General features: G+C 34.0%; 1 protein-coding gene across 1 annotated transcript in view; it reads left to right on the top strand.

Annotated features, from left to right (window-relative positions):
* The first annotated feature begins 17,650 nt into the window (after positions 1 to 17,650).
* Positions 17,651 to 27,489, top strand: part of LOC149556950 (PHD finger protein ALFIN-LIKE 2-like) — a 35,844-nt gene continuing 26,005 nt past the window's right edge. Inside the window, exons 1-2 of the mRNA XM_089831591.1 lie at positions 17,651 to 18,009; positions 18,114 to 18,146. Of these exons, the coding sequence (XP_089687717.1) occupies positions 17,907 to 18,009; positions 18,114 to 18,146 (136 nt within the window). The 5' untranslated portion in view covers positions 17,651 to 17,906. The remainder of the gene's footprint in view (positions 18,010 to 18,113; positions 18,147 to 27,489) is intronic.

The raw sequence follows: 27,489 nt of genomic DNA, 5'->3' as shown, positions 1-27,489 counted from the left end.
GAATAGAATAAGGAGTCAAAGAACAAAACCATTTTAAGGCCTTGTCACAATAAGTTTGAGCAAACAACTTTGCTAAAATCCTATGATCATGAGCATAATCACTATAAAGGATTTGAAATGTTTTAACATAATGAATAGGGTCTCCCTTACCATTATAATTCTCAAAAAGAGGCATATCTGCTTGCCGAGGAATGAGAGTATGGATAATATCCTAAGACAAAAGACTTCCCATATCACAAGTAGGGATACTAAACTTGTTTTTAGTCAAGGAGGCAAGTTGTTGTTGTAAAGATGACACAGTTTGAGCCAAAATGATAATTGTAGAATCATGCAAAGAAATAAGAGAAATAGCAACATTAGATTCACTAGGTAAAGTGTAAGAAGCTATAGGAATAGAAGACACAACTGGAGGAACACTAGGAACTATAGTTGACAGAGGAGTATAATAAGTAAAAGGAACATTATGATAAGAAGGTTGTGAAATAGGAAGGGACACAAGAGGAACACTCATATGAATAGAGGGAACCATCATAGTCACCGAAGAAGGAGTGTAAGTGGGAACACTAGGAAGAGGAACAAAAGAAGGTTCGACATTGGTGATAGGAGGAAACAACCCTAGATCTTGAGCTTCTTGAGCTAAAGGTTTAATGTTGGAGAGCACAAGGTGAGTAATACCACACAAGAGATTAACACCTTGGTCACTATCATGAAGAACTTTCTTAAGAGCCTTGATAGCTTGAATAGAATCTTGATTATGGTTTTCTTGAAGAAGCCAATTACCCATTTTATCAAGTTCATTTGAAAGTTTTTGGACTTGTTTAGGAAGAACTCTTAAAGCATCATCCTCATCATGAGATGAATGAGAAGAGTTTTGCTCCATAAGAGGATTAGAGTACGGAAGAATCAATATTCATCTAGAATCCTCAGGAAAGGAGAAGAAGACTCAAGCTCAAAGGTACCCATAAGTCTATGACTGCATCTAACCCTAAGATTAGAAGTGGGACTAGAAGTAATGAAGCTCATAAAACAATGCAAAGAAAATGAACTAAACTATAAAACAACAATATTTTTGTATTTTTAAAATATATAAATAAAGGAAATCTAATTAACATGCAAGATCTAACACAAGATGCAAATCTAACACTAAAAAGAAAGAGTTGTCTATCGCGGGTTCACCAAAAATGAATAAAATGATGAGCACATAGGATAATATAAAGGGAAATAAAACACACAATAGATAATCTAATTCCACAAAATAAAAGAGGGTAAGTGTGTCAGGTTCACCAAAATGAATAGAAATAAAATGGAAACCCTCTTCACTATTGTGATGTGAAGCCTAATTAGACTAAGAGGTTTATTCAGCGCAGTTTTCTCCCCATATTATTTCTACGTGGGTTTGGGGGCAGCACCCCCAAGATGGGGTCAAGAGGCAATGCCCCTACGGGGTCCTGGGGCAGCGCCCTAGGTTGAGGGGCAACACCCCCATGGGGTTTTTCGCGGGTAGTGCCCCAAAAGCCAAAAATGACCTTATATTGTAAAAGGTGTTGGCTACTATTTTTCTATTATTCTAGCCCTAATTTTGTAAGTGGTAAAAAGCTTGTATAAAAAGGCTTAGGGTTAGGGATTTTCATAAGGTGTGATGTGAAAATTGGTTCTTGCTACAATATTGAGCTGTAAGGGATTACAGATTGTAATTAGGTTGTAAATCACTGGATAATAATAATATTGGACTTTTTGTTGGTGGACATAGCCCAGGGATTGGGTGAACCATGTTAAATCTTGGTGTCTTGTGTTCTCTTTTAAGTGATCTATTATTTTTTGGTATTGGTTATATTTGCATGTAATTGTTATTTCTGTTTGAGGTTAATCCTAACAAGTGGTATCAGAGCCAGATGGTCATCATTTTTTTCTTTCATAGCCAGATCATCGTCATTTTTTTGTTTTTTAGCCATCCTCTCTAGGAAGGTCTCACAGTTGAGTGGGAGCAATGGTAGACGACAGTAAGCTAAAGGTTGACAAGTTTAATGGGTAGAACTTTTAGTTATGGAAGATGCAAATGGAGGAATATCTCTATTAGAAGGATTTATGAAAGTTGTTGGAAGGAAAAACTAAAAAACCAGGGAACTATGACAAATGAGAAATTAGAGATTTTACATAGAAAGGCACTTGGAAGCATTCAATTATGCCTAGCACCATCAGTGACATTTAACATTACAAAAGCGAAGATGATGGAAACCCTAGCAAAATTGTATGAAAAACCCCTCCACTTCAAATAAGGTATTTATGTATGAAACGTTTATTTAATATGAAAATGGTAGAAGACGGATCTATTATAGATCATTTAAATGAGTTTATTACTAATACTAGTTAGTTATCTTCTATTGGTATCAATTTTGATGAAGAAATTAGGGCTCTCTTGATTCTGTGTTCTTTGCTTGAAAGTTGGAATGGCTTGGTAATGGATGTGAGTAATTTTGTTTCTGGATCTAATGCCCTAAAATATGATGATGTGATCGGTGTTATTTTGAGTGAGGAAACTTGTAAAAAATCCTCAGGTGGATATACATCAAGAAGTGTTTTGAACACACAAAGTAGAGGTAGAATGACTGAGAGAGGAAATAATTCGAGAAATCATGGGAAATCAAGAGGAAAGTCAAAGGAAAAGAGGTCTCAATCCAGAGGACCGAGAGATTGCTAGTACTATGGTAAAACATGGCATAAGAAAAAAGATTGTTGGACTCAAAAGAACAATGAAAGAGATAAACCAAAAGGGAACAAGGAGGCAAATGTGGTAAGTATCAAATTCGAAGAGGATGCTTTGCTTATGTCTTTAGAAAGTGTTGATAATTCATGGTTTGTAGATTCTGGTGCTTCATTTCATGCTACACCTCATAGAGGCTATTTCATTGATTATGCCTAAGGGGATTTTGGGCTTGTTTATTTGGGGGATAATGAACCTTGTCAAATTGTTGGAAAGGAAAAATTTAAGATTAAGTTACAGAATGAGAATCATTGGCTACTACATGAAGTAAGTAGAAATTTAATTTCAATAGGGCAACTCAGCGATGAGGGTTGTGTAGTTAATTTTAATGATAAAAATTTGAGGTTTCAAAATTTTCCCTTGTAGTAGCAAAAGGTGTGAAATTAGGCACCTTATATCTTTGTACAAGTCATATTGTTCCTTCTATTTTGATTGTTTCAGAGAAAATTTAATGTTTAGAAATAGTTGCTGCAGTTAAGCAGGGAGAACAAATAGTTGTTGTAGATTTTGATACAACATTGTGGCACAATAGACTTAGGCACATGAGTGAGAAAGGTATGAAAGTACTTCATTCAATGAAAGTTTTACCAAATTTGAAATATGTCAATATGGACTTTTGTGAAAGTTTTGTGTATGGAAAACAAAAGAGAGTGAGTATTGTGAAGACTGGGAAGGAAAATAAAAGTGAGAAATTAGAGCTTGTGCATGTAGATGTATGGGGACCAACTCAGGTATCTTCCCTTCGTGGCTCTCATTTTTATGTTACATTTATTGATGATGCAATTAGAAAAGTATGGGTTTATTTCCTTAGACAGAAATCTGATGTATTTCAAAATATAAAAAATTGGAAATGCTTGGTTGAAAATGAGACTGGTAGAAAATTAAAATCTCTTAGATCTGATAATGGTGGTGAGTATTGTTGTCATGAATTTGAAGATTATTTCTCCACTAATGTTATTCGTAGATAGAAAATTGTTCCAAGGACTCCATAGGAAAATGGAGTGGTTGAACGCATGAACAGGACAATAATGGAGTGTGCAAGGAGCATGATGTTACATGTTGAGTTGCCCTTAAATATGTGGGTGGAGGCTATCAATACTATTGTATATTTAATTAATAGAATTCCCTCTACTCCTTTGGGTTGTGGTATTCCAGAGGAAGCATGGACTGGTAAGAAGGTGAGTTATTCTTTTCTCAAAACCTTCGATTGTGAAACATTTGCTCATATAGATTCTGAAAATAGAACCAAACTAGAAGCTAAGTCAAAGAAACATGTATTTGTTGGATATGGAATTAATAATTTTGGTTATAGGCTTTGGAATTTTGAAAATCACAAATTATAAGAAGTAGGGATGTCATATTCAATAAGAAAGTGTTATACAAAGATTTGTTGCAGCAACATGAGAAGAAAGAAGATGATTATGCAGTGTTGGATGATACTCCAAAAGTTGATGTTCCAACAATTTCTCATGATCTGCAACAACTACAACAACAAATACCACACACCCTAGTGAATGTTAGACGGTCAACAAGGCTAAGTAGACCTCTAGAAGGATTTTCTCCTTCCTTGTATTATATTTTACTTACTAATTCTGGTGAACTTGAATGGTATGATGAAGTTGTGTAGGTGGATACAAAGATTCAGTGGGAATCTGCAATGAAAGAAGAACTAGACTCTTTGCTAAAAAATAAGACATGGGATTTATGTGAGTTGCCTACAGGTAAAAAGGCTTTATAAAATAAATGGGTTTATAAGTTAAAGAAGAGGATGGAGGTAAGAAAAGATTTAAAGTCAAATTAGTTGTAAAAGGATTTACATAGAAAAAGGGCATTGATTTTGACGAGATATTTTTTTCTGTTGTTAAAATAAATTCTATTTGCACAGTTTTAAGTATTGTGGCTACTGAAGAGTTGCATTTGGAGTAACTTGATGTTAAAACAACCTTCCTTCATGGTGATTTGCATGAAGAGATATATATGACACAACCACAGGGATTTGAGGTCAAAGGTAAGGAGAACTTAGTGTGCAGATTGAAGAAAAGTTTATATGGCTTGAAGCAAGCACCTTAGTAATGGTATCTGAAATTTGGCAGGTATATGCATGAGCATGGATACAGTAGGTGTCATTGAAATCATTGTGTTTATTTTAAGAGGTTGGATGATGACAACTACATTATTCTATGTTTATATGTTGATGATATGCTTGTAGCTAGGTCTAACATGGATCACATTAAGGGGTTGAAATGCCAGTTAGCACATGCATTTGCTATGAAGAATTTGGGGGCAACAAAAAAATCTTTGGTATGAAGATTTGTAGAGATAGGAAGAAAAGGAAATTGACTTTATCTTAGGATGATTATATTGAGAAGGTGTTGCAATGTTTCTCTATAGAGAATGCTAAAGATGTCAACACACCTTTACCTGGTTATTTGAAGTTGACTAAGGAGATGTGTCCCAAGACACAAGAAGAGGAGGACAAGATATCCAAGGTACCTTATGCTTCAGTTATAGGAAGCTTGATGTATGCTATGGTATCTACTAGGCCAAATATTGCACATGCAGTGGGAGTCATTAGCAAGTATATGAGTCATCTAGGAATTGAGCATTGGAATGCAGATGGATTCTCAGATTTCTGAGAGGAACATCTAGTAAGTGATTACACTTTGGGGGCTCTACAACAGATTTACAAAGATATGTTGACTCAGATTTGGTAGGGGATATTGATACTAGGCGGAGTATACAGGTTATGTATTTACTATTAGTGGGGCAGCTGTGAGCTGGGTTTGTAGGTTACAAAAGCTGTTTGTTTTATCCACTATAAAGGCAAAGTATGTTGTTGCTACAGAGGCAACCAAGGAGATGATATGGCTTTAGTTCTTCATGGAAGAGTTGGGACACCCTCAGAAGGATAATTATTTGTTTACAGATAGTCAAAGTGTCATTCATCTTGCAAAGAATTCAGCTCTACATTTATAGACAAAACACATTCAATTGCGGTACTGTTTCATTTGGTTGGTTTTGGATAATGGATAGTTAAAGTTGGACAAGATACATACAGATGTCAATCTAGTGAATATGTTTACAAAGGTAGTAATGTAGTGCCTACCCCTACTTTACATTTTTTGCTATTATTGCCAAACTCTTTTAGACCAGTTTTATGCTGGATCACTAGTAGTACTGTTTTGAGATTATCATATATAGTTTTACATTCAACTAATTATATGACAAGATTACTTGATGCTCTATATTTCATGTATGCATAATGATTATTCAATGATTTTAGTTATTGATGATGTTTAGTTAGATGGATTATCATATGTGTTTTCTTATGGATACTTACCTCATACTACATGTGTATGATGTGCATGTTTGTTTTCTTTATGTATGGCATTTCTGATGTGGTTAAGGAAGGGAGTCATAGTCACCTGCTAGTCGGGATCTACACGATGCACCACTTCTTGCCATTGCTTGTTTAGCTTAGAATATTGTGTTTGTACATGCGTAAATTTTATGCAGGTTGCAAGTACCAAGTATGGACTTTCCTAAATTGCCATGATGAGTGTACCTTATCGCATTTTCTCAATGGTAAGAGAGGGGAGATAAATTTTTAAGTCCAAATCCCAAACCTTTAAGTCATTTGTCCTAGATAATTAGGACAAGTATCCGAGTTGAGTACCCTTTGAATGCGTTGAATGACGTTAATTCGTGATTATAACCCTTTAGTTTGATTTTGTATGTGTTTTTCTTTGATGGGTCTTTGTATGTTGTTTTATGAGTCTTTGGTAAATTTTATATTTATTAAGTTTAATTAAAAAATTAAATTAATGATTTAATTTAATGGAAGATTATTATGATATTTTAATACTTAGTTATATTTAATTAATTAGGATATTAATTAAATAAAAAGAATTAAATTTGAAGATAAAAGTTATAAGAATAAATTTAGAACGTGATAATATTTATTTAATTTAATAATAATATATTTAGAGTTCATTTTTAAATAAATGCTAAATAATATTATTATTTAAGTTAATAAATATTTTATCAAATTAAACATTCGAAAATAAATTAAAAGTGGGAAAAGATATTAAATTATGAAAAAAGTTTTAAGTTCGCATGATGTGTGCATGAGATTAAAATATAAGAAATTAATTAAAAGATAAAACAAATGAATTTAATAAATATATTTTAATTGCCTAAAGTGCGCATGAGATTGAAAATTAATAAATTAATTAAAAGAGAAGTCAAGTAAAAATTAAATAAAGTAATTCAATTAATTAATGAATGTGCATGGGAAAGGGATGAAGAAAAGATAAATAAAAGTTAATAAGAGTTGAAGTCTGGTGAGCACGGAGTTCTCACAGGTGAACGCACAATTAGTGCCCCGGTTTAAGGAGAGAACTCTTTATCACAATTGGAGGATTCATTTTTGGTGGACACAAATTTTGACCATGAATTTTGGAGAAGAAAGAAATTTTCGAAAAGAAGAAGGTTATGAGAGGAGTGGATTTTTCTACAGTTTTTTGAGACGTAGTGATTAGCATCAGTGTCCAGGTAGACGCTTGTGATTTTCACATATTTTAATACGCTCTCTCTCTTTCCTGTCTTCATCGTGTCTATTAATGTTTGTTTGAATAATTCCTGTGACAAATGTATCATGTTATGAGTTTCTGGTACGTTTGTTAGTTCTTTTGTACATGGACATTTTAATTGAACAATATAATCCTTCTTTCGATAAATTTAAAATTGGAAATTAATCAGGGAGGGTTTTTTTAAATTTAAAAAGGAAATTTATAGAGAAAATTCGATTGGTTGGTCAAACTTTCTCTATTAGATTTATGTTGAAAACAATTATTTAAAAAAAATGTTTGGATTTAATTTTATTAACTTTTAAATAAGATTTAAATTTAAATATATTAAAAAAGGTGATGATGTTGAAATTTAAATTATATTAAATTTTGAATAAATTAAATTAAAATATATATAATTTAGGGGAGGGAGGCGGGGCCACCACATCCCCACCTCCCAACACCCTTGGCCATGGTCTCAAGGGTTGCACGTGGTAGGTAGTACTGCTGCGTAGTGACAGTACTTTGTACTCCGCTTGCGACAGCAGTAATACCTGTCACTGCTAGATGATAGGCCGACAGGCCTCTTAATATGCGTTTGTTTGTTTTTTTTTAAAGTTTTTTATTATTTAAAAAAAAAATTTGTTATTAATTTATTTATTATTAATAATTTTTATTAATAATGTTATTAATAAAATATTGTTAATTATTAATTTAATTAATTAATGAATTTTTAATATAGTTTATTTTTAATTATTTATTAATTATTTATATTAATATTTTTTAATTAAGTAATTAATAATAAATTAATATAGTTTATTTTATAATTTTAATTTTTTTTAATTAAATAAAATTTAATTTAAATTTTTACGAATGATAAATATCATGGAGTAAAGTTTTAAATTTATTTTTCATTTAAAACAATGTATTTATTAAATTATTAAAATATTGAATTGTTGGTTATCTCGTAAGATAAGGGCTAATGTGCAAATCGTTCAAATACAAGAAATGGGTTAAATAGTAAGGGTTAAAGTGTTAATTTTAGATACTTGAAAAAACTTTCTTTAAACGAAAAACTGAAACCTTACTGTTTTACTCAACTGCATGTTTTCAAAACAAAACAAAACTATGTGACTAATCTATTGTCTATGCTTTTGGGTTTCAAGGTTTGACCTAGTCTTGACCAGTCTTAGGTTGTTACCAGAGGCTTGGGGGTTATGTGTTTGTGATGTCATGTTGATATTTTGTTCTCAATATTTTTAAACCCAACCATGGTAATGTGATGGTATGCTCTATAATATGTTTGTATTTACTATTCATTATTGCTTTCCAGTGATCTTTTGTGATACTAAGGTGAATGTATGGCTTACTTGACTTAACCATTTATGAGTCCTCGATTAGTTATATTTGAATTGCTTTCTAGTTGCTTTGATAGGATTGAAATGTTTGCTATGTTCTTGATGATGTCATGTTGTGACATGTTTGATTTAACCATTTTGAGTCGTTGATTAGTATTGGGATACTTTCTAGTTGCTCGTTGAGAAATGATGGGTATTGTGATTTATCTTGGGATGCTTTCCAGTTGCTCATAGAGAGCTGATGTGATTACTGTGAATTATCTTTTGATGCTTTCAGGTCACTTGTACAGGACTGAGGTGATTTTTATATGATTATTGATTTGTATTTTTATGAGCCTAGGGTAGGTTATCTACATGTAGTGTCAGGAAGTGGCTTGTAATGGGGATCAGGGCCCTAAGTGGTTCCCAGGGTAAACCATTGTGAGTTGTTTAATAAGTGAAAACATTACACTAAATGAGAGTAAAATGAACCTAATAAGATTCTTTGTATGTTCTCGCCCATGCCTCGAGTGCTAGTATAGACTAGGATGAGAGTAGAGAGAGAATGCTTGGTTGCGACCTTGCATTCTGTAGTATGCCTTGTTAGTACGAGAGGATACTAGTGGCCACATAGGGATCACTAGGGATCCTAGGGTCCTGAGTGACTGCCAAGGTAACTCCAACGTGATTCATGTGATGACACTTGCCTGCTTACACAGTAGGTTTCCTACATGAATTTAGATGGCAATCTATCTTAGAACCTTTGAGTTAGATTGCATTTAGGATTTCCTGGACTTAGAGAGTATTTTGATATTTGGTTTGATATCTTTTTTGGGACTTGAGACTATCTCCTCAGCGCAATGGGATTGGACCATTTAGGTTCTACGCGATCGAGTGGTAATGCTTTTTTACTCTTACCATTGAGATCCATCCGTAGTCACCATGGCTGAAGCTTCCTTGTCTGCATATGGATGGTTGTATTTCATGATGGATGTTTATATCTTTTATGATGGATGGATATATCATGTATGGTGGATGGTTTCATTTATTTTATTATACTTTGTATCATGGATTCGAGGAGGATGATGTATTTCTATTTCTACATATGTATATTCTTTTAAGCCTTTCATACTGTGTGACATGTACAATGGATGATTGAGCATTTCAAATTTAATTTTCCAAGAGGCATTCAGAACAAATGTATATTATTTAAATGGACATTGGACTTTTAATTATTCTTTCATATGGATGTGGTAGTTTTTAGACTTAGTATTAATCAAATTCATATGTGATTCAATGTCATGGGGTCCTTAAGAAATGTAACTTGTTATGTATGCTTTTAATTGATTGTATGTTACTGCTTCCACTATTATGTGTTTGATGTGTATGTTATTCTTTCTTGTTAAAAAAAAAATTTAAAATGCTACCAATCTTAGTAAAACTTTAGGTTATTTCTTTTGGATCCCTTGGCGGGGCATTACAAGTAACAAGGGAGAAGTTGAACTCCTCTTAAGCTTTGGTTGGTCTTCTAGATTGAACAAAACAAAAGAACAATAGAGTCTAGGGTTGTTTGATATTCTAGTAGGAGCTACATGTTTAGCAGTGCTATGATCAGTCTCCAAGTGGGAGGTTATTTTTGTGGAGCATGATTAGACTCCATGTGGGAGATTGTTGTGATGTGGAGTCTAATTAGACTTGGAGGTTTATTTAGGATAGTTTTCTCCACATATTATTTCTACAGGGGTTTGGAGGTAGCATCCCCAAGACGAGGTCAATGGGTAGCGCCCCTATAGGATCCTTGGGCAACACCACACATGCGCTCCCTATCGCAATACAGGGTGGGGTCGAGGGGCAACGCCACTATGAGGGTTTTTAGGGGCAACACCCCTGAAGCCAAAAATAACCTTATATTGTAAAAGGCATTGGCTACTAATTTTCTATTATTTTAGCCTTAAATTTGTAAGCGGTAAAAAACTTGTATAAAAAGGCTTAGGGTTAGGGATTTTTATAAGGCGTGATACAAAAATTGGTTCTTGTGGTGGTATTGAGATGTAAGGGATTACAGATTGTAATTAGGTTGTAAATCACTAGATAGTAATAATATTGGACTTGCCGTTGGTGGACATAACATAGGGATTGGGTGAACTACGTTAAATCTTGGTGTCTTGTGTTCTCTTTTATGTGATCTATTATTTTTTGGTATTGGTTATATTTGCATGTGATTGTTATTTCTGTCTGAGGTTAATCCTAACATTCACAACCCTAATTTTCAAAAGGAATAATCCAAATTGATCAAACACAAGAAGGTGTTCAATACAGAAATCGATCAAGTTATGAAAAATAGGGGGAAAGAGGGAGATTATGTGTGATCTTTCTATTATGGGAGAGTATGTGCCAAAAACCTAAAATAGATAAAAGACAAATACTCACCTTGAATATGGAAAATGTTGATTTATGATGTCTGTACGTAGTTTCTGGAAAAATCTACAAGTAGTTCCAAATTAGAAATGTTGGGATAGAGAAAACTCATAAATATTTTGTCTTTTTGAAGGGAGGTCAACCTTGACCCTATTGGTGGGGCACAATCTTACTTAGGGGCACAATTATACTCCAAAAAGTTGACCTTGACCTACACTGCTCCAACAATTTTTATTCGTGGATCTTGCAAGTTCGACACAAAAGGGTATTTGAATATGCCCTCCAATTCGTTGTTCCACACCTATATTTGCAAGAAAAATGGTTTTGTTTGTTAGATGCAGGGTTTTCCTTAGTCAAACCCTTGTTTGGAATTAATCTTAAAATATAATTGAAACAATGTATATGCATAAACAAAGTAAATGGAACTATTCACCTTGCTTGTGTAGAGGATTCAAATCCTTGAATCTACAAGTACAAATGCTCCAAATGTATGTAGTAATGGTGTAGGATGTCTCAAATCAATGTCATTAGATCTTCAACACCAATCTTGAATGTATCTTTGCATAGAAGAAGGCTTGGATAGAGAAATCTTCAACAAGAGGGCTCCATAGAGATTGAATCCTTCGATGGCTAACAATGGTCCTCCTTGATGAATTGGATGCTTGAACACTTGAATGCTTGATAGAACTTTACTTCATGGAATAATGGACGTAGAAAGGTAACAGTTCACCTGATAACACAATGCATCTCCTTACTTATGTTTCTTAGATAAAAATGAGAGGAGGCTTCCTTATATAGAGATCTAGGGCACTAACTCCCAGAGAAGGCCTACATAGGAGCATTTAATCCCATTTAACCTTAAACGCTAGGAATAGACCTATATTAAATGTAATCTAAGAATCCACCATTCCGAAACCCAAAATAAACGACTTGGAAGTGGGAAAAGAAAATTTCCAAAGCCCAAGATCCCAAAACTCCCAAAAATTGAAAATTGGACCTAAGGTTAGGGACGAGGTCGACCCTGCCCTAGGTCAGGGTCGAGATCGACCTTGACCCAGAAGGTCGTTCTTGACCCAGAGGCCAAAGTCCTCAGTTTCACATATTAGTTTGTCAGAAATAGGTTGGAAATAAAGAGAGAAAAGTAGAACAAGGGAAAATAGTCAGATCCATGCAAAGACTCATTCAAGGCACTTGACATGACCCCAAACCACTTAAGCAGAGGGCTAAACACTCTTAACATGGAAGTGTTTCCATTTTAAGACAATACACCTTGTTAGAGGGTTTTATAATAATCTTACTAATGAGGCTTTCCTAGTCAAGAGCTACAAATAGATGTAGTGGTAAGAAAGTGTACTATTGTATTTAAACCTTAGATGTGGCACTGGTTTGCCATGTAGATCTTTGCTTCGTATGTTTGAAGATGTATTGATCTTCTCATTCACCCGGTGAGTTCTTTGCATCACTTCTTCCCTTGGTTGTTTGTGACAGCCTCTAGTTGTATTCTCTTTCCTCCCAATTGGTTTTCTTGCTAGTCTCTACTATGTGTGTTCTTCTGTACACTCTTCTACCGCTTTGTTCTATACTCTTTGATAACTAAAAACTCTTTGCCCAATCACAATAACTTCGACTTTTGATTGCTTAAAAATTAGTTTTCATTATCAAGGCATAGTTACCTGTAACTAAATTATCCCATTCATTTTCAAATTCAAAATTTGAAAAACCCATGACCCCTACACCTAGGGGTCTAGACTAGTAGACATGTCAGTCAGTCTATGAACCAATGGTATCCTTCATTCTTATTTGCGAGCAATGTTTCATTCCTTGCATCTATCACATCTATTCAATCCATTACTTGCCTATCACATCCATGGTGACTCACTTCACCGATGACCTAGATCAGCCAACTTGCATACTTGTCTGCCTATGTTGGCGTGGTACACATAAGTGCATACTAGTTTTCTCTTTTACTGTTAACCACATTTCCTTGCATTTTCTTTTTCCTTTGACCAATTGTCAAATAGTTTGCCACTTAAGGACTTTGGCCATCAATGGAAACACTCCTTACAACATACTTCTTTCAAACTTTATGCTAGAGAGACTTGTAAGATCAACAAAGACCACCTTCCTTATTTAGCCTACATACTATTTTCCATCTAATCAAGATCTATTTCGAAGAAATAAAATTACCTGACAAGTTAAATTGGCATGAGAGAGCATTAAAATCCTTCACAAAGATGGAGGAGAAACCCACACAAAACATCTGTAAATAGGAAGAGCTTGAACCGTAGACCCCAAAAGAGTTAATTTGTTAACAAACAAAAGTCATATATATTAGAGTAATTAGATATTTTATAATTAACTCTATTCTACTTAAGCTAAAATTTAGGCATATAATTATTAATTATTATCATGCAACCTAGTTTTTACCATTTAGGGTTTTGATCTCCTTTATAAGGATTGATCTCTTTTTAATAATTCATTCATTCGGTATAATTTGCATTTTTTTTACACATCAAGAATGTCTCATCTTTTGTGGATCTCTAAATTCGAGCCTCCATATCTTTTGCTTCTCTCTTTCTATAATAGGTGTTTGCATGCAGTGATCCTTGGGAGCTATGGGGTTGAGCTTCATTAACTTCAATAATATACATGTCAAGTGACTAAATATTCTACCAAAACTCTCTTAATCGAGATCCCATACAAAGTGGAAGAAGACTTGATCAGAGCAATCTTTCTCTTCCTCCCATGGACCACCACCTCCTCCAACCTCTCCCTTTCTTAAGAATGAAAAAATCCAACAATAGAAGCCACCCTTTGCACACTTTCACCAAATGCATTTCTCGAGGGCATGCAAATGACCAGACCACCAATAGGTGTAACTCCCCATCATGTGCTCCAACCAACCTCCTCAAATGCAACCCCATGTGTAAACCAACTACAACTTCATCTCTACCCACAATGTCATCCACCCCAACATCCCACTTTGTTTCCAAACAAGTATGAGCAACCTTCGTAACTTCCCCTTCTTTGAGCCCACCATCAGAGCCAGAACCAAGAAAAAAGAAGAAATGTCCAAGATTTTTTTGCAGGCACCTATCATATAGGAGATACTCCTCCTATATATCATACAAATTTCCTTCCAAAACTCCTCACCAATTAGCTTGAAAACATTTCTTAACCTCTTTATAGAAATCGACCCCTTAAATGCCATAAATTAGTCATTTGTTCCCAATGAAAAGTGGCCTCCATCGTCACCAAGCACACCCCACCTCGCAACCTTCAACTCTAACAATGAGATGTATCATAAAAATAACACCAACCCATTTTAAAAGACCTTCAAAGATTCAAATAAGAGAGCCCTAATTGAGGAATAATCACATTCCATCATTGCATCACATGTAACACTAAATTCACACATCTCAACCTAATGGCATGATACACTTGCTTGCTAGAGACAAGCCCCATCTCTACTTTGATAAACTTACGATCCTTCCAAAATTGACAAGAGAAGACAACCAAACTCACCTACAAATCATGTCACCAAATTTATGCCTGATACGTCTATGGACCTAAAGTCCTCATACAATACAAATCTCTCTTTTAACGACCTTGCCACCCCCACATTTCAAAGTTCGTCCACTAAAAAATTAGCCTCCCTAAGCATATACATTACTTGAAATTCATCCACTTCTTCTAACAAGGCTCAAATTTGTCTCAAGTACCACACATCCAATTCACCTTTGATGGTACCATTAACCACTATGTAAGAACCACCTTCCAAATAGAGCTTCCAAACTCCCAAATTGATGCCCATTTGAATTGCCTCCACTGTCGCCAAATATTTTGCCATATTGTTTGTTCCATCAGTACACTCGAAAGTGTCCCACTCTAAACCCTTCTATCCAAACAATTTCATGAGTTCGAAATGTTCGAATGCCGGCTTAGAGCTCCCTATCCACGGAGTGCAAGAGAGTATATTTCAAGAATAAGAAAGCTCTCAAATGAGCTGTAGAGATACTCTTCTTGCTAGTAAACCATGCAATGGGAGGTTCCAAAGACAAGATGCAAGAATGCAAATGTCCCAAGGAGTTCCTCAAGGATGCAATGCAAATGAAAATTAAGCTAGAATGAGATGCAAAGTGGAGCTATGCTAAAACATGTATGAGAGTGTTACAATCCAAATATTAAGCTATGTGAGATAGATTATTGCAAAATAGAAGCTAAACTAACATGCAACATGAATCTAAGCTAAAATGCTATGGTATATGAGAGAATGTAGACAAGAAATAGAAGTTTTCCACAAAGCTCCAAAGAAACTTGTTAGAAAACCTGCAACATAACAATATTCAAAATGAGGATTGATGGGTTGAGGGGGAAAGCTCTCTCCCTTTTAAAGATGTACGGACGGTTGAGATCAAGATGAAGATGGTGGATGATCAACGGTGGAATTCAAAAATAGGTGTGATCCATGTGCACACACAAGTCAACCAATAGAATATAAGTTGACTTGTCATATAAGACAAAAGTCACAAAGCCTTTTCTTTTAATTGCAAAATAGAAAAAGGACTTTATGTGTGCACTATAAGTGGGTTAGAAGAATGGGGTCTTTTATTTAATTAAAAGGGGACATGTTCTTTTAATCAAATAATGAACTTAGGATAACATAGTCAAACTATAGGTTATAATCAAATAAATTGATTATTAGCAATTTGGTCTAGGTAAATGATTAAATTAATTTAGCCAAAATGTTGAAAAGGGGGCTAATAGTCTAGATGACCATTTTTAGGTGATTACACCATCTTCTATTTGTTTGGCCCCCATGGCCAATATGTTGCTAACCTCATCACAAGAAACAACACCCACACCTTAAGGACCTAGGTTGCCCTTAGAGACCCCGTCAAAGTTAATTTTGATCCACCCAACCTCAGTGAGCACCACTCATCCCTCCCAACACTCCCACCAGAGGAAGAACCCTCTAAGGCCCATTAATTGACCAATATTTATTTAAAATTTCAATTCATATTTTTTCTAATAAATAATAATTTTTAAAAATATATAACTATATTTAACATATCTATTTTTTTAATGATAAAACTGCCCCCAAAAAGTTAAAAAAATACAAAGATCCCATTGAGATTGAGATGATAGCTATTTATGAGGACATACCCTCAAGTACAATTGAAATACATATATTATTCCTACTAAAAATCTACTGGAGCTAAAGAGATTCATTGAATTGGTAAATTATATCTTTATTATCTTTGAGTTAGGATTCTTTAATACCTACATGTCTCATTTATCTGCTAAGACTATTATTTTAGTAATAGATCATCCATCATCATATTGTAAAAGAGTGTCCCAACCTCACATCTTAGACCATTGTTAGTAGAATGAAGTTATTGTTTATGTAGTAAAGTTTAGCAATACTCACATCAACATTAATTCAACAATAAAAAGGAGGGTATTCTATAAATTATATTTAACATATGTATACTAGAATAAATTTTCCAAATCTTATAATATAATTTAATAATAACTTTTTTTCTTTCAAACCCGTTAGGGCCTATTTGGTTGCGGGGATAGGAATTGAGAAATGGGAATTGTTATTCTCGAATAGTTTTTCTAGAATATGAATTTGTTTTCTCTGTTTGGATAGACAAAACATAAATTATAATTTGATGCATTCTTATTATCAAAATTGCAATCAAACTGACAAAAACATCATCAAAACGTTAATTAGACAAAAACAAAGTCGTTTATTAAGTGTCTCCCTATATATGTTTGATTTCTAGTTCTATTTACCAGGAGAGATCTGAAATCTGGGAATCGCTCATCTTAGCCAAGGTTTGTGGCTTTGAAAATGTGTTAATTCTAGGCAATCAAAACTTTTTTGTAAACTACTCGGACATCTTTTGCATGCTTCCAAAATCTGTGTCTTGTATGCACATTTACTTTCTTCTATACACTATGCTTTCATACTATATTCTCCTCGAGATTCAACCCATATAGAACAATTTTGCTTGCTGTGAGACATGCATACCAAAAAGTTTGCATAGTTTGTGTATAATTTCAAGTAGTTAAAAAGTCTGCCTACAAATCTTGAATATATATATTTTTTTAGCATCGTCAGTTTGAAAATGGCCATGATTTTTCACTTTGGGGAGCTCCAAAAAGAAGTCATAATGAAGCGGATCTGAAAAAATTTTCAAATAAAAAAAATTCAAAATGGGAATGGGAATAACAATTCCAATTACAAGTATTTTGGAAAATGGACAAATGATCATTTTGGGGCAAAATGGGAATATATATTCTTATTCCCAATTCTGATTTGGCACACCAATCAGAAAATTAAAAACGAATTCTAATTTTCTATTCTTATTCTGATTATATTCCAGCAACCAAAGGGGCCTTAATTAGCCTTCTTAAATAGTGTCCTAATAAACCGAGTTCCCGTTCCGTTGAAATTTTCTCGGAATCTCATTAAGAGGTGGTTTAGTTTGGGCCCACTTTGCATCCCCATGTTGAAATCGAAGTACAAGTAACTGCAAATTAAGAGGAAGATATCTGTGCAGTTCATAGACTGGCAACCGCTTTTTCTTCTTTTCATATTTATTTGGCAGATATCTGCGTTGCTTCGCTATGCGGTTTTTAAATAATATATCTGCTAATCTTGGGGGGTGTTTTTCGATTTTGATCTAGCGCGAGAGATGTTGGGAGTGGAGTAAAATTCCGATTTTACTCTAGAATTTGGGCGGGGAATTGTAACAGTCCCCACAGCTATAATACAAAGTTAAAAATATAAAAAGAAAGTGGGGTTTTGGCATGGAGACCGCCACATCCGTTTCTTCAAACCCTCGGACTGTGGAAGAGGTGTTTACAGATTTCAGGGCCCGCCGAGCTGCCATTGTTCGGGCTCTTACTTCTGGTAATATTTTTTCTTTATCTTCTCTTGCTCTTTATTTTGGTTTTTTGGTTTTTGTTTTTCCTCATTTCATAATTTCCTGTTTTCGGTTTGTATTTTATTTGCAGAAGTGGACCATTTTTATTCGCTATGTGATCCAGGTTAGTATGTTTCGCTTACAATTCTTCCAGATCTGTGCTGATTTTTTTGCTAAAATTCGATTTGATGTGGCAACTATTGAGCTTCTTTTTGACGTTCTATCTCAAATTGGTAATTATGCATGCTTCTAAGCGTATTTTTTCCCAGATCTCTGAAAACATTTCGACGAATTTACCTGGTGTAAAAACTACAACTGCAAGTAAACTATTTGTTTTAAAAAAATCATTTCTTCCGGTGAAAGTGGTTTCGTATAAGCGAGCGGCTCTTTAGGAAATGGCTTTCACTGTTTCAGCCTGGCTTTTTCAGATCTTCTAAAACACAATTATTGTTTTACTTTTGTTTCATAGCACATTTTCAAAATTAAAGAAACCCGTGTAAATTATAGAATAATGATTTTTCCCGAATTACTTCTTCCTTTCTGAGCTAAAACTGAAGGGGAAGGTTTTTCTTTATTATTTGAAAAGTAGCCAATTCATATCTATGTATAAAATGTGTTCTTACGCGGGTGACCTAAAAAGAGGCCTTAGATGGTCCCACTTGGTAACCGTGGTCATTCTTAATACGCTATTTTTGGGTCCAAATGCATAATATGTCAATATATTGTTACATATCATTTGCATAAGGATTTATAGTCAAGGAGACACTTCATTTTGCTTAATTTTGGGTCCATTGGGCGTGCATGACATGTCAATTTATTATACTTAGCATTCGCATAGCATGCATACGCAAGTAGACACTTTGTTTTGCTTAACCGAGTTACCTAATATCTGCCGAAGTTTGATCTGACACTATGCTCTTGGGTTAAAATCTTAATGTAAACATTGTGATTCAAAATTTGAAAAATAATGCAACTTAGAAGGGAACTCCTTGTGTTTACGGTCAACCTGTACACGATTCTTTTACAAATTAATTGTTATAAACAAGACAGTGGTGTTTGTTTGCTGTTTAAGGCTTCGAGTGATATTTTGTACTGTTGTTTGTAATTTTCCCTGCTGGGACCTTAATTTATCTTACTTTTCTTACTTTGGATTTGGATTGTTTAGTCCACTGATAGGATTAGTCATTCATCTTATTAGATTTAAGTTTTCTATACAAATTACTATTTCTACTCAATGACAGAAGGAGTAGGTATTATCCAGGTCATTTAGATACCAACTGCAATGGGCTTTGTCAAGGTTTACAGATCCAAGCCCTTAGCCTTTCTTAGGACTTTGTCTGCAAGGCACGCAGGGTTTCTGATCCCTACCATATATTGGGACAAATATCCTTTGCTTAAGTTTACACAAACATCCCTACCCTATCTTGGTAACAACACAAACATCCATTCCATAAATCAAACAGTAATAGGTGGTATTATTCTTATTGAAATGCATCAGCAAAAGATTATGTACATACATATTCATATATATCTATAATATATATGAATGAATCCTTTATATATAAGCTCATCTTAATTGGTATAGTCATATGTGACACTTTGCTTAGCTGTGTAATAACTAATAACATATAATCCAAAGCCTGTCATAAATGTAATTTAGCCTGTCTGCTGTATATTTGCAGTGTCACCTTTTATCATGTTCGTTCCCTATTTGATGATTGTTAAAGTGAGATCATCTCTGATAATTTATCTTGCTAATTGAATGATTATAATGTTTGGGCAGTGTTACATATTTAATGGCCGTTAGTTATCTTGTTTATTCAAATCACAACTATTATTATTATTGTTAACCTCCAACTAGCGATTTGTTGTTAACATCGTGTCCCTCTATTTATTTACATTTTGGAATTGTTTAGTCTCCCTATCAATTAGGAGGATATATGTCTTTATTGATACTTATATTAGTTAAGGATTAATGTAGGTTGATTATTATAGATTAATATTATGTTGCTGAATATTTTATGCATTAGTTTATTATTTCACACATTGTGGATTCTATAGTTATATGAATAACAAATGAAATGGTTAATATTATTAATTACATTGATCAACTTAATATTAAATTTTATTTCTGAGGGGATATCACATAGTTGGAAGTATCTTCAGGATTGATTGTTCTTTTGCCAAAAGTTTGGAGGTTTTTTCTGCAAGTTAACATATTGAAGCATTCTCTTGCTGAAGATTACTAATAAATTCATAATGCATTGGACAATTGCAGAATCTGGGTTCATAGTGGATAGTTAAAAGTTTTCATTATTTTGCAGTATTTCTTTTCAGGTCATTTACTTATTAAATGCACCCATATATTGTCTTTTTAAGAATCTTCTTCATTTCATATTTAAATTCTATTCACAAGACCAGAGATAATTGCATTGATAATTTTGCCGTCTTTTAGAATTTTGGACCCTTATGTGTTCACCTGACATTATATGTTATGAAGTGTAGACAAACCAATGTCAAAAGTAGCATTACAATGTGGAATCACTTAAAATATCGTTGGGGCTTCCTCAATTCAAAAAGTGGCCTTTATCACCTTTGGGACTACATTGGACTAGATTGCTCATAATTCTAGTTTTAGAAAAGCTACATAACTACAACTTCAACATCCGTCATGGCAACTTCTTTGTAAATATGCCTTGCCTGAAAAGCATTCTCAATGTAAGGATTAGGTGTCCTGGACTTTGTGAATTCTTTAATCTGTATTTATTATTTTGTAACATAATGTACCCACATACAAAATGGGCATTGCACTTGGAATGACACTTATTACCACTTCTTAATTGATTTTGATGTGCTGTAAATCTATGTCATGTAAGATGTACAAGAACATCTATGATGTTGTAAAATGTATAAGAAAATCTGTGATTTATAAGATCTTGTAAGAGGAAAGGTGGACTAGAAAAATCATGAAAAAACTTTTGGCCAATTTGTGATGCACAATAATCATGTGTAAGAGCTTCTTTGGAGCAAGTCCAAAATGGAGCATCCTGTTTTGGTAGGGGACTTATTTAACATAGAAGTTACATGCTATTATTGGAGATGAACATTTAAAATAAAATGTTGACTATGGATTTGGTGCCCAAAAAGGACTTATGGTTTTGATCCATGGTATTGAAATCGTTGATAGTTTTTAGATTTGGACTTACTAATTCATTGCACTTGTATTTGTAAGGGGGTTATGTTGTTGAAAATTTGTGGAAAGTGAGAATCCTGATAAGATTTGTTTTGCTAGATTTAGTTTGTTGAATGTTTCAAGAGGGACTGCCATGAATAACCTTTGGAAAAAGCTATAGAAGCTGTATTAGATACATGTATATGGTAAAAGTATTTTCTATTTAAGGAGCTATTTTCTTCGAGGAGGAGTGATGGAGGCTCCATTGTGTTTAGCAGATCCACCACAAAGCTTGTACTTGAGCTGATGACTGGTGCGTTTTATTTTTAGAGGAGTTGAGGTGTGAAACTTGGGTTTCCATTAATGATATATTAGTTGTCAAGGGTAAATTGGAGGACATATGCAAAAACAAGAAAGAGAAAGAAGGTCCAAATTAAAAGGTGGATTCAAATTTTTTGACAAATCTAATGTTATGTGTTGGAATTGTGGCAAAGCTAGCCACAAAGGTACCTTCAAGAAAATAAGGGCTAGAAAGGGTTTGATCATGATTTTAGCTTGAGTCTTTTAATGATACTTCATAGAGGGAGTGGTTTTTAGAGTACGAGAGCATTGATATTGGAAACATTTACTTTGATGACAATACATTCTTTAATTTTGGTTGATGCGGCAAAGTCAAGCTAGGATTCGATTATGGGAGGATGAAGTCTCTTTTTAGAGTTTTTCACATCCTTGGTTTGACTAGGAAGTAGTAACTTATTGATGGTAAGCAAAATGTTTGACCTTGGGTTGGCTAGGAGGTAGTAACATATTGATGGTAAGCAAAATGTTTGACATGGGTGTGCAAGTAGTCTTCAACAAGGATATTGCAAGATGATTCATGGAGCTATGGTCCTGCTTAAGGGAATTCATATTGGAACTTTGTTATGCATTGAGGCTAGCAGCTTGATTAATGTAACAATTTGGAGGTTTTGTAGTATAGAGTTCTGATAGTGGATACCCATGAAAGAGATCCATTTTAAAGGCCGTTTTGTGGCATGACATGGGCCACATTAGAGGACAAACACTATGTAAAAACACGATTGAGTGATTAGTTGATTATGCCTTTTATTTTGAATTTTGTGAACATTGCTTATATGGATAACAAATAATGCTCAATTTTGTTGTACTTTGTAGATTTGTGAGGACTTTGGACTAGTTAAAGGGATGTCTTTAGTTTTGATGATGTTCCTTTAAGTACAAAATCTTTGTACTATATATTGTTCACTTCGAAAAGATAAGGTCTGTGTTTTAGGCGTAAATCCAAGGTTTTTTGTAGGTTCAAAGAGTACTAAGCTTTTGTGGAGAATAAACAAAAAATAAGACTCAAGTGCTAAGACTTTTGGAATGATAGCTATGTTATATTTAATTTGAATTAAAAAACCTTTGCAACTGTTGCCACTACTCTTATTACGATAATAGATAAGCTTCTATTATTAGTTAATGGTTATCTATCTGTAATCTATTATAACTATTAGAATGGTTCTAATATTAGTTAGTCTTCCCAAGGAAATATTGTTGCATTCTTTTGCATATATTGACCTCTCGGTGTCTGTTAATATTAAGCAAATATTTACTAATTACTTTGTAGTATGGTCTTCGAGTTAATTCTTTTTTTCTTCGAAAAATATTATAATTTCTTGTTTGAAATTATCAAAGGAATACTTTTCAAAATTATTTCTGTGATATTTGCTTCTTACGACCTTTTTTCTGCAACTGCCATCTGTTTTTTTTGCAGCAGGGCTGTTTTTGTTCAAAACCCTAATTTTTTTGTTTTGGTTCAAAATTTTCATTAGAAATTCTTGTTCGATTTTTTGAGATCTCAATTGGGTTTTTTTTTGAGTTCCTCAATTTGTGTGCCTTGATTTTCAAGCCAACGGATCTAGAAATTGATCGTTCATAAGAATTATTCAATTGTATATTGTCATTGATGTTACACAAATGTTATACTCTAATCGAGTTCTAACAGTTAGAACCGAGCTCAGAAGACTCCTATATTAGCAAAGCAGGTGACAAGTTCAGTAATCCAGTTGAAGCCGAGCTAGGTCGGTCATCAAAGGAGTTCAGCAGTGACCGAGTTATAAGTTCAATGTAAACTGAGTCAGGTCAGTTACCAAGGAACTCAGTGGTAACCGAGTGACTCAGTTTTAGTTCAAGCCGACCTATATCAGAATAATTTTCTTTATTTTGTTTATGCAAGCCGACTTAGTGGATGTTATTTTGTTTATTTGTTTAGTGAATAATTGTAACACAATCTACCCAGAAAACACAGCTAAGAATTCTAATGGATTGTGGAAAACTACAATCTACAATTTGTAAGGATATTCAAGCCGACTTGACATTGTATTTCAAATATATGAAAGGTCAAGATGTGGATTGAATAGTGTGTAAAGTGTTGAAGAAGATGAGATGCGAATAGAGAAGAATATTTGATTAAGGGCCGAATATCCAAGGAGTTGCAAAGAATATTTTGATTAGGAAGGATCCAGAGGTTAAATTAGAATAGTGATCTGAATCTGTAATCCAGTTGCTTCATAAATCAGGGCAATCATTGTCACTCTTTAACAATTGTAGCAATGAAGAAATCTCTTAACAGAGTTGACTTAACAGTCATTTTGTAAATCCTCTAGCAAGGTGGCATTTCTAGATTGAAGTGTCTTATGACCTCTAACAAGGCCACTCCTAATAGGGTGATTTAAATCCTTTAACAGGGTCACACGTAATAGTGTATTTTGTAACCTTTAATAGGGTTTCCCTGTTAAATTTTGATGTTTCATGTGTTCATGTTATTTTCTTATTGCTTTATCTTTCTACAACTAAGTTACTGAAGGTTAATGCACATTAATATTTCAAGATTGCTTTGTTAACCAAGTTATAGTGGATTTCTAGTTCTAATCAAGCTGTGAGTTTCAAGAAAGCTTTTTTATTGACATCTAAGGGATTTGGAATTGTTTTAGTGGTAACTGATTCATCCCTCCCCTCTCAGTTACTCATCTTACATTTCCAACAATTGGTACCAGAGCTGTTGGTGTTTGTAGAAAAGGTTTCAAGGACCTAAGATAAAGATAAAGATGTCTTACAGAAGAGAGATTCCTAAGTTTCATGTTGATCCACGCATCCGTGCATCAGTGCCCCGTACCCTCATCAGCATCAGAACTAGCATTAGTAACTTAGATTATTAAAAGTGTGGAGATTTAAACTGCATATGAATCGTCCTTTGTAATTATTTTTTTGGAATTTTGTGTACAATTCAAATATTGAATAAGTGGATAAGGTCATTTAGCTTTTAAATTTGATCATTGCAGATATTGTGAAACATTTAATTGTTTTCGTAACATGTCCAGTTTCTCCCCCTACCAGAGGAGTTAAAGTTCAGTCTAGACTAAATTAAGATTGCATAAATATTTGATTTGTCTCATCTTGATTATTTAATTGTTGGCAGTAAAGTGTGTAAAACATTATAAAGTTGTACGTGAAAATTCATTGAAGTTGACTCTATTGCTCAAATGAGCAGAGGCACTGGCCTTTTTATTATTGAAGTTAGAAAATCTATAACTTCCTACAAGCATCAAATTAATTATTATTCAATTATACAAAACATTCAATCATTATCCAGCATCTAGTTTTCATTTTATTTGAGTTCGAGGACTTTGCCAGCAGGAGAACTCCCAAAGTTTAAATTTGCTTTAGAAAAGCTCTGAACCAAGTGATTAGGTTCGAGGAGGAGGTCTACCCACCTAGGTGTAGCGGAGCCCGAAGTGCAGGGGAATCGAGAAGTATTCCTGTTTGTTGGCCTGATTGCGGAATCCTATTAGAGAAGTGGTAGGCTCTTGGATTTCCAATTTGCGGTTTTGGGAACCAACATTCACTTGGCTGATTTGCTGTAGAATCATCATCATTGTCACTACTTAACTCATCATCCAAGAAGTCTGGTTCCTCTAGAGGTCTAGTTGCCATGTCTTCTGAAATTCCTTTTTGTGAAGAAGATGCGGAGTCCTTTGCTGATTTGTTCATGAGCAATTTCAAATTGTTGCTAACATAGACAAGATCTCCCAACTTTCCAGACAGCAACTTGTTCGTCTTTTTAGAATGATTGTGGTCAAAACAACTCCAGTTCCTCTCACATGCTGATGAACTTGCTCCCTGACTCAATACTCTAATGGCAAAGCGCTGTAGTTAAGGAGTTTGTGCCCCATAGCTCATCCACCATCTATACCTAGTTAGCTTAGCTCGTGCCATGCCATATTGTGCCGCTTCCATTCCAAACATCCCTTTTGCTTTCTTGTATCTCCAACATTGGTCCCTGATTAGAGCTATAGTGTCTTGATCTTGCTCATACTTGCTAATGGCATCATAAAGCCCTGCCATAATTTCACTGTCACTTTGTCTATCAATACGAAATAACTTGGGCTCCAAATAGCAAGCTGTTGCATGTAGAGGTGTGTGCATCATTTTCTTCCTGAAATGAACTGCCTCTCATATCTACATGTACTCTGCTTCCACATTCTTCAATGCTCTCTGAATGGATTCTTTAAAACGGTCCATGCTTTCATAAAGCATGCCAATGCAAGGAGTGTTACCATCCACCATAAGAAGAACATCAACAATTGGACCACATATGTTCAAAACCCTTGATCCACTTTTCCCAAAATTGCTGTTTAAAATGATTTGCTCTATGTTCTTCCCCTTTGAACTTTCCCACTCATTAGAACAATCATAGATCTTAAAGCTGATTTTTCTTCAATTACTCTCTTCAATGTGATATAGAATGAAGCAAACCTTGTGTCACAAGGCCTCAACAACTCTCTTGATGGATGTTTCCTGTACAGACTCAAGGTGAGACGATGATTTTTAATGAAATTTGCAATTGTTCTCCCTCTATAAATTGCTTCATGTATCCATGTGAACTTGACCAAGTCATGAAGCCACAAATCCAAACAATGGGGTGTACATGGGCTCCAATAAATCTGTGGTTACTTCTCCACAATCAGCTTCCGAGCTCCCACACAATTTGCTGCACTATCAGTAACCACTTGAACCACATTTTCTACCCCCACTTCAATAATAGCTTCTTCTAATATCTGGAAAATATATGCTAAAGTTTGCTTTTGATTGATCATGTCAATCACTTTCAAGAACACAACTCTTTCAGGGGAAGCCACTAAAACATTAATCAAAGGCCTCTGACACATATCTGACCTTCTAAAAGCTTTTGAAGATGGAGGTGTGAATCTTTACCAAACTCTGCTGTTTTCACAACTACATTACGAAAATGGGGATTCCTTGCCAAATTGAATGGAACATCACTTGTAAAAAGAAATCAGCCCATACATCATCCACCTCTTGTCTCTCTATTGGTTTCCAAAAGTTGTTTAATGTTCCACTTTGTTTTATTGCACCTATGGTTGTAGACTTGAGCAAACTAGAGGACGACACAAATGTGAACTTAGACACATCCTCTTGAATTCTTTGTTTTTTTTGTATCTTTTTGCGTTCAGCTTCAATCAAAAAGGTTAGTTTTCTCTCTCTCTCTCTCTCTCTCTCTCTCTCTCTCTCTCTGTTAGCTACCATTGCATTCACTTTTGGACATGCTCTAACACCCCCTCTTGTACCCCCACTTACATATAAGTAAGTGGTCTCTTGCCCTTGTTAGACTTCTTGTAAAATCTTTTGTACAACCAGTATAATAGAGTTTAGCACCATCTTTGGTCACATATTTCCATACTTCAGACTTTGATTTTTTGGGAGCCATTCAATTAGAGCCTGCATGATGCAAAAGAAAATTAATATTTTAAAGCATTCAATATTTTCTTGAAGACGTTAAAAGGAAATAAAAGAAATAATTATTTCAAACTCTATAATGAAACATAAATAAACATCAAATTCCATTTAAATTAACTAGATACAAAAAATAACCCTTTTAAACTCATTAAAAAAAAAAATACCCTTTTAAACTCATTAAAAAAAAAAAAATGTTCTCAAATTGAAATATATTAAACTTACAAAAAATCACTAAATCTAACACTATATGTTTTAAAATATAAAAGAAAAATACAATAAATTTTCAATCTTTTTTATATACATTAGTTCTTATTTATTTTATATTCAAATAAAAAATATTAAATAAAATATTAGTTATAATAAATAAAATGATAATATTAATAATAAAGGAAGATATTAAGTCTAAATATTTTGAAGTTTATTTAAAAAATAAATAATACAAAACAAATCTAAATAATTACAAAAACAAAATATTAAA

The sequence above is a fragment of the Cupressus sempervirens genome, chromosome 5 (assembly GCF_028749045.1).
Source record: "Cupressus sempervirens isolate cs-2001-9-10 chromosome 5, ASM2874904v1, whole genome shotgun sequence".
Lineage (NCBI taxonomy): Eukaryota > Viridiplantae > Streptophyta > Pinopsida > Cupressales > Cupressaceae > Cupressus > Cupressus sempervirens.
The sequence above is the reverse complement of the archived record's forward strand: the minus strand, read 5'-3'. Positions and strand labels throughout refer to the sequence as shown.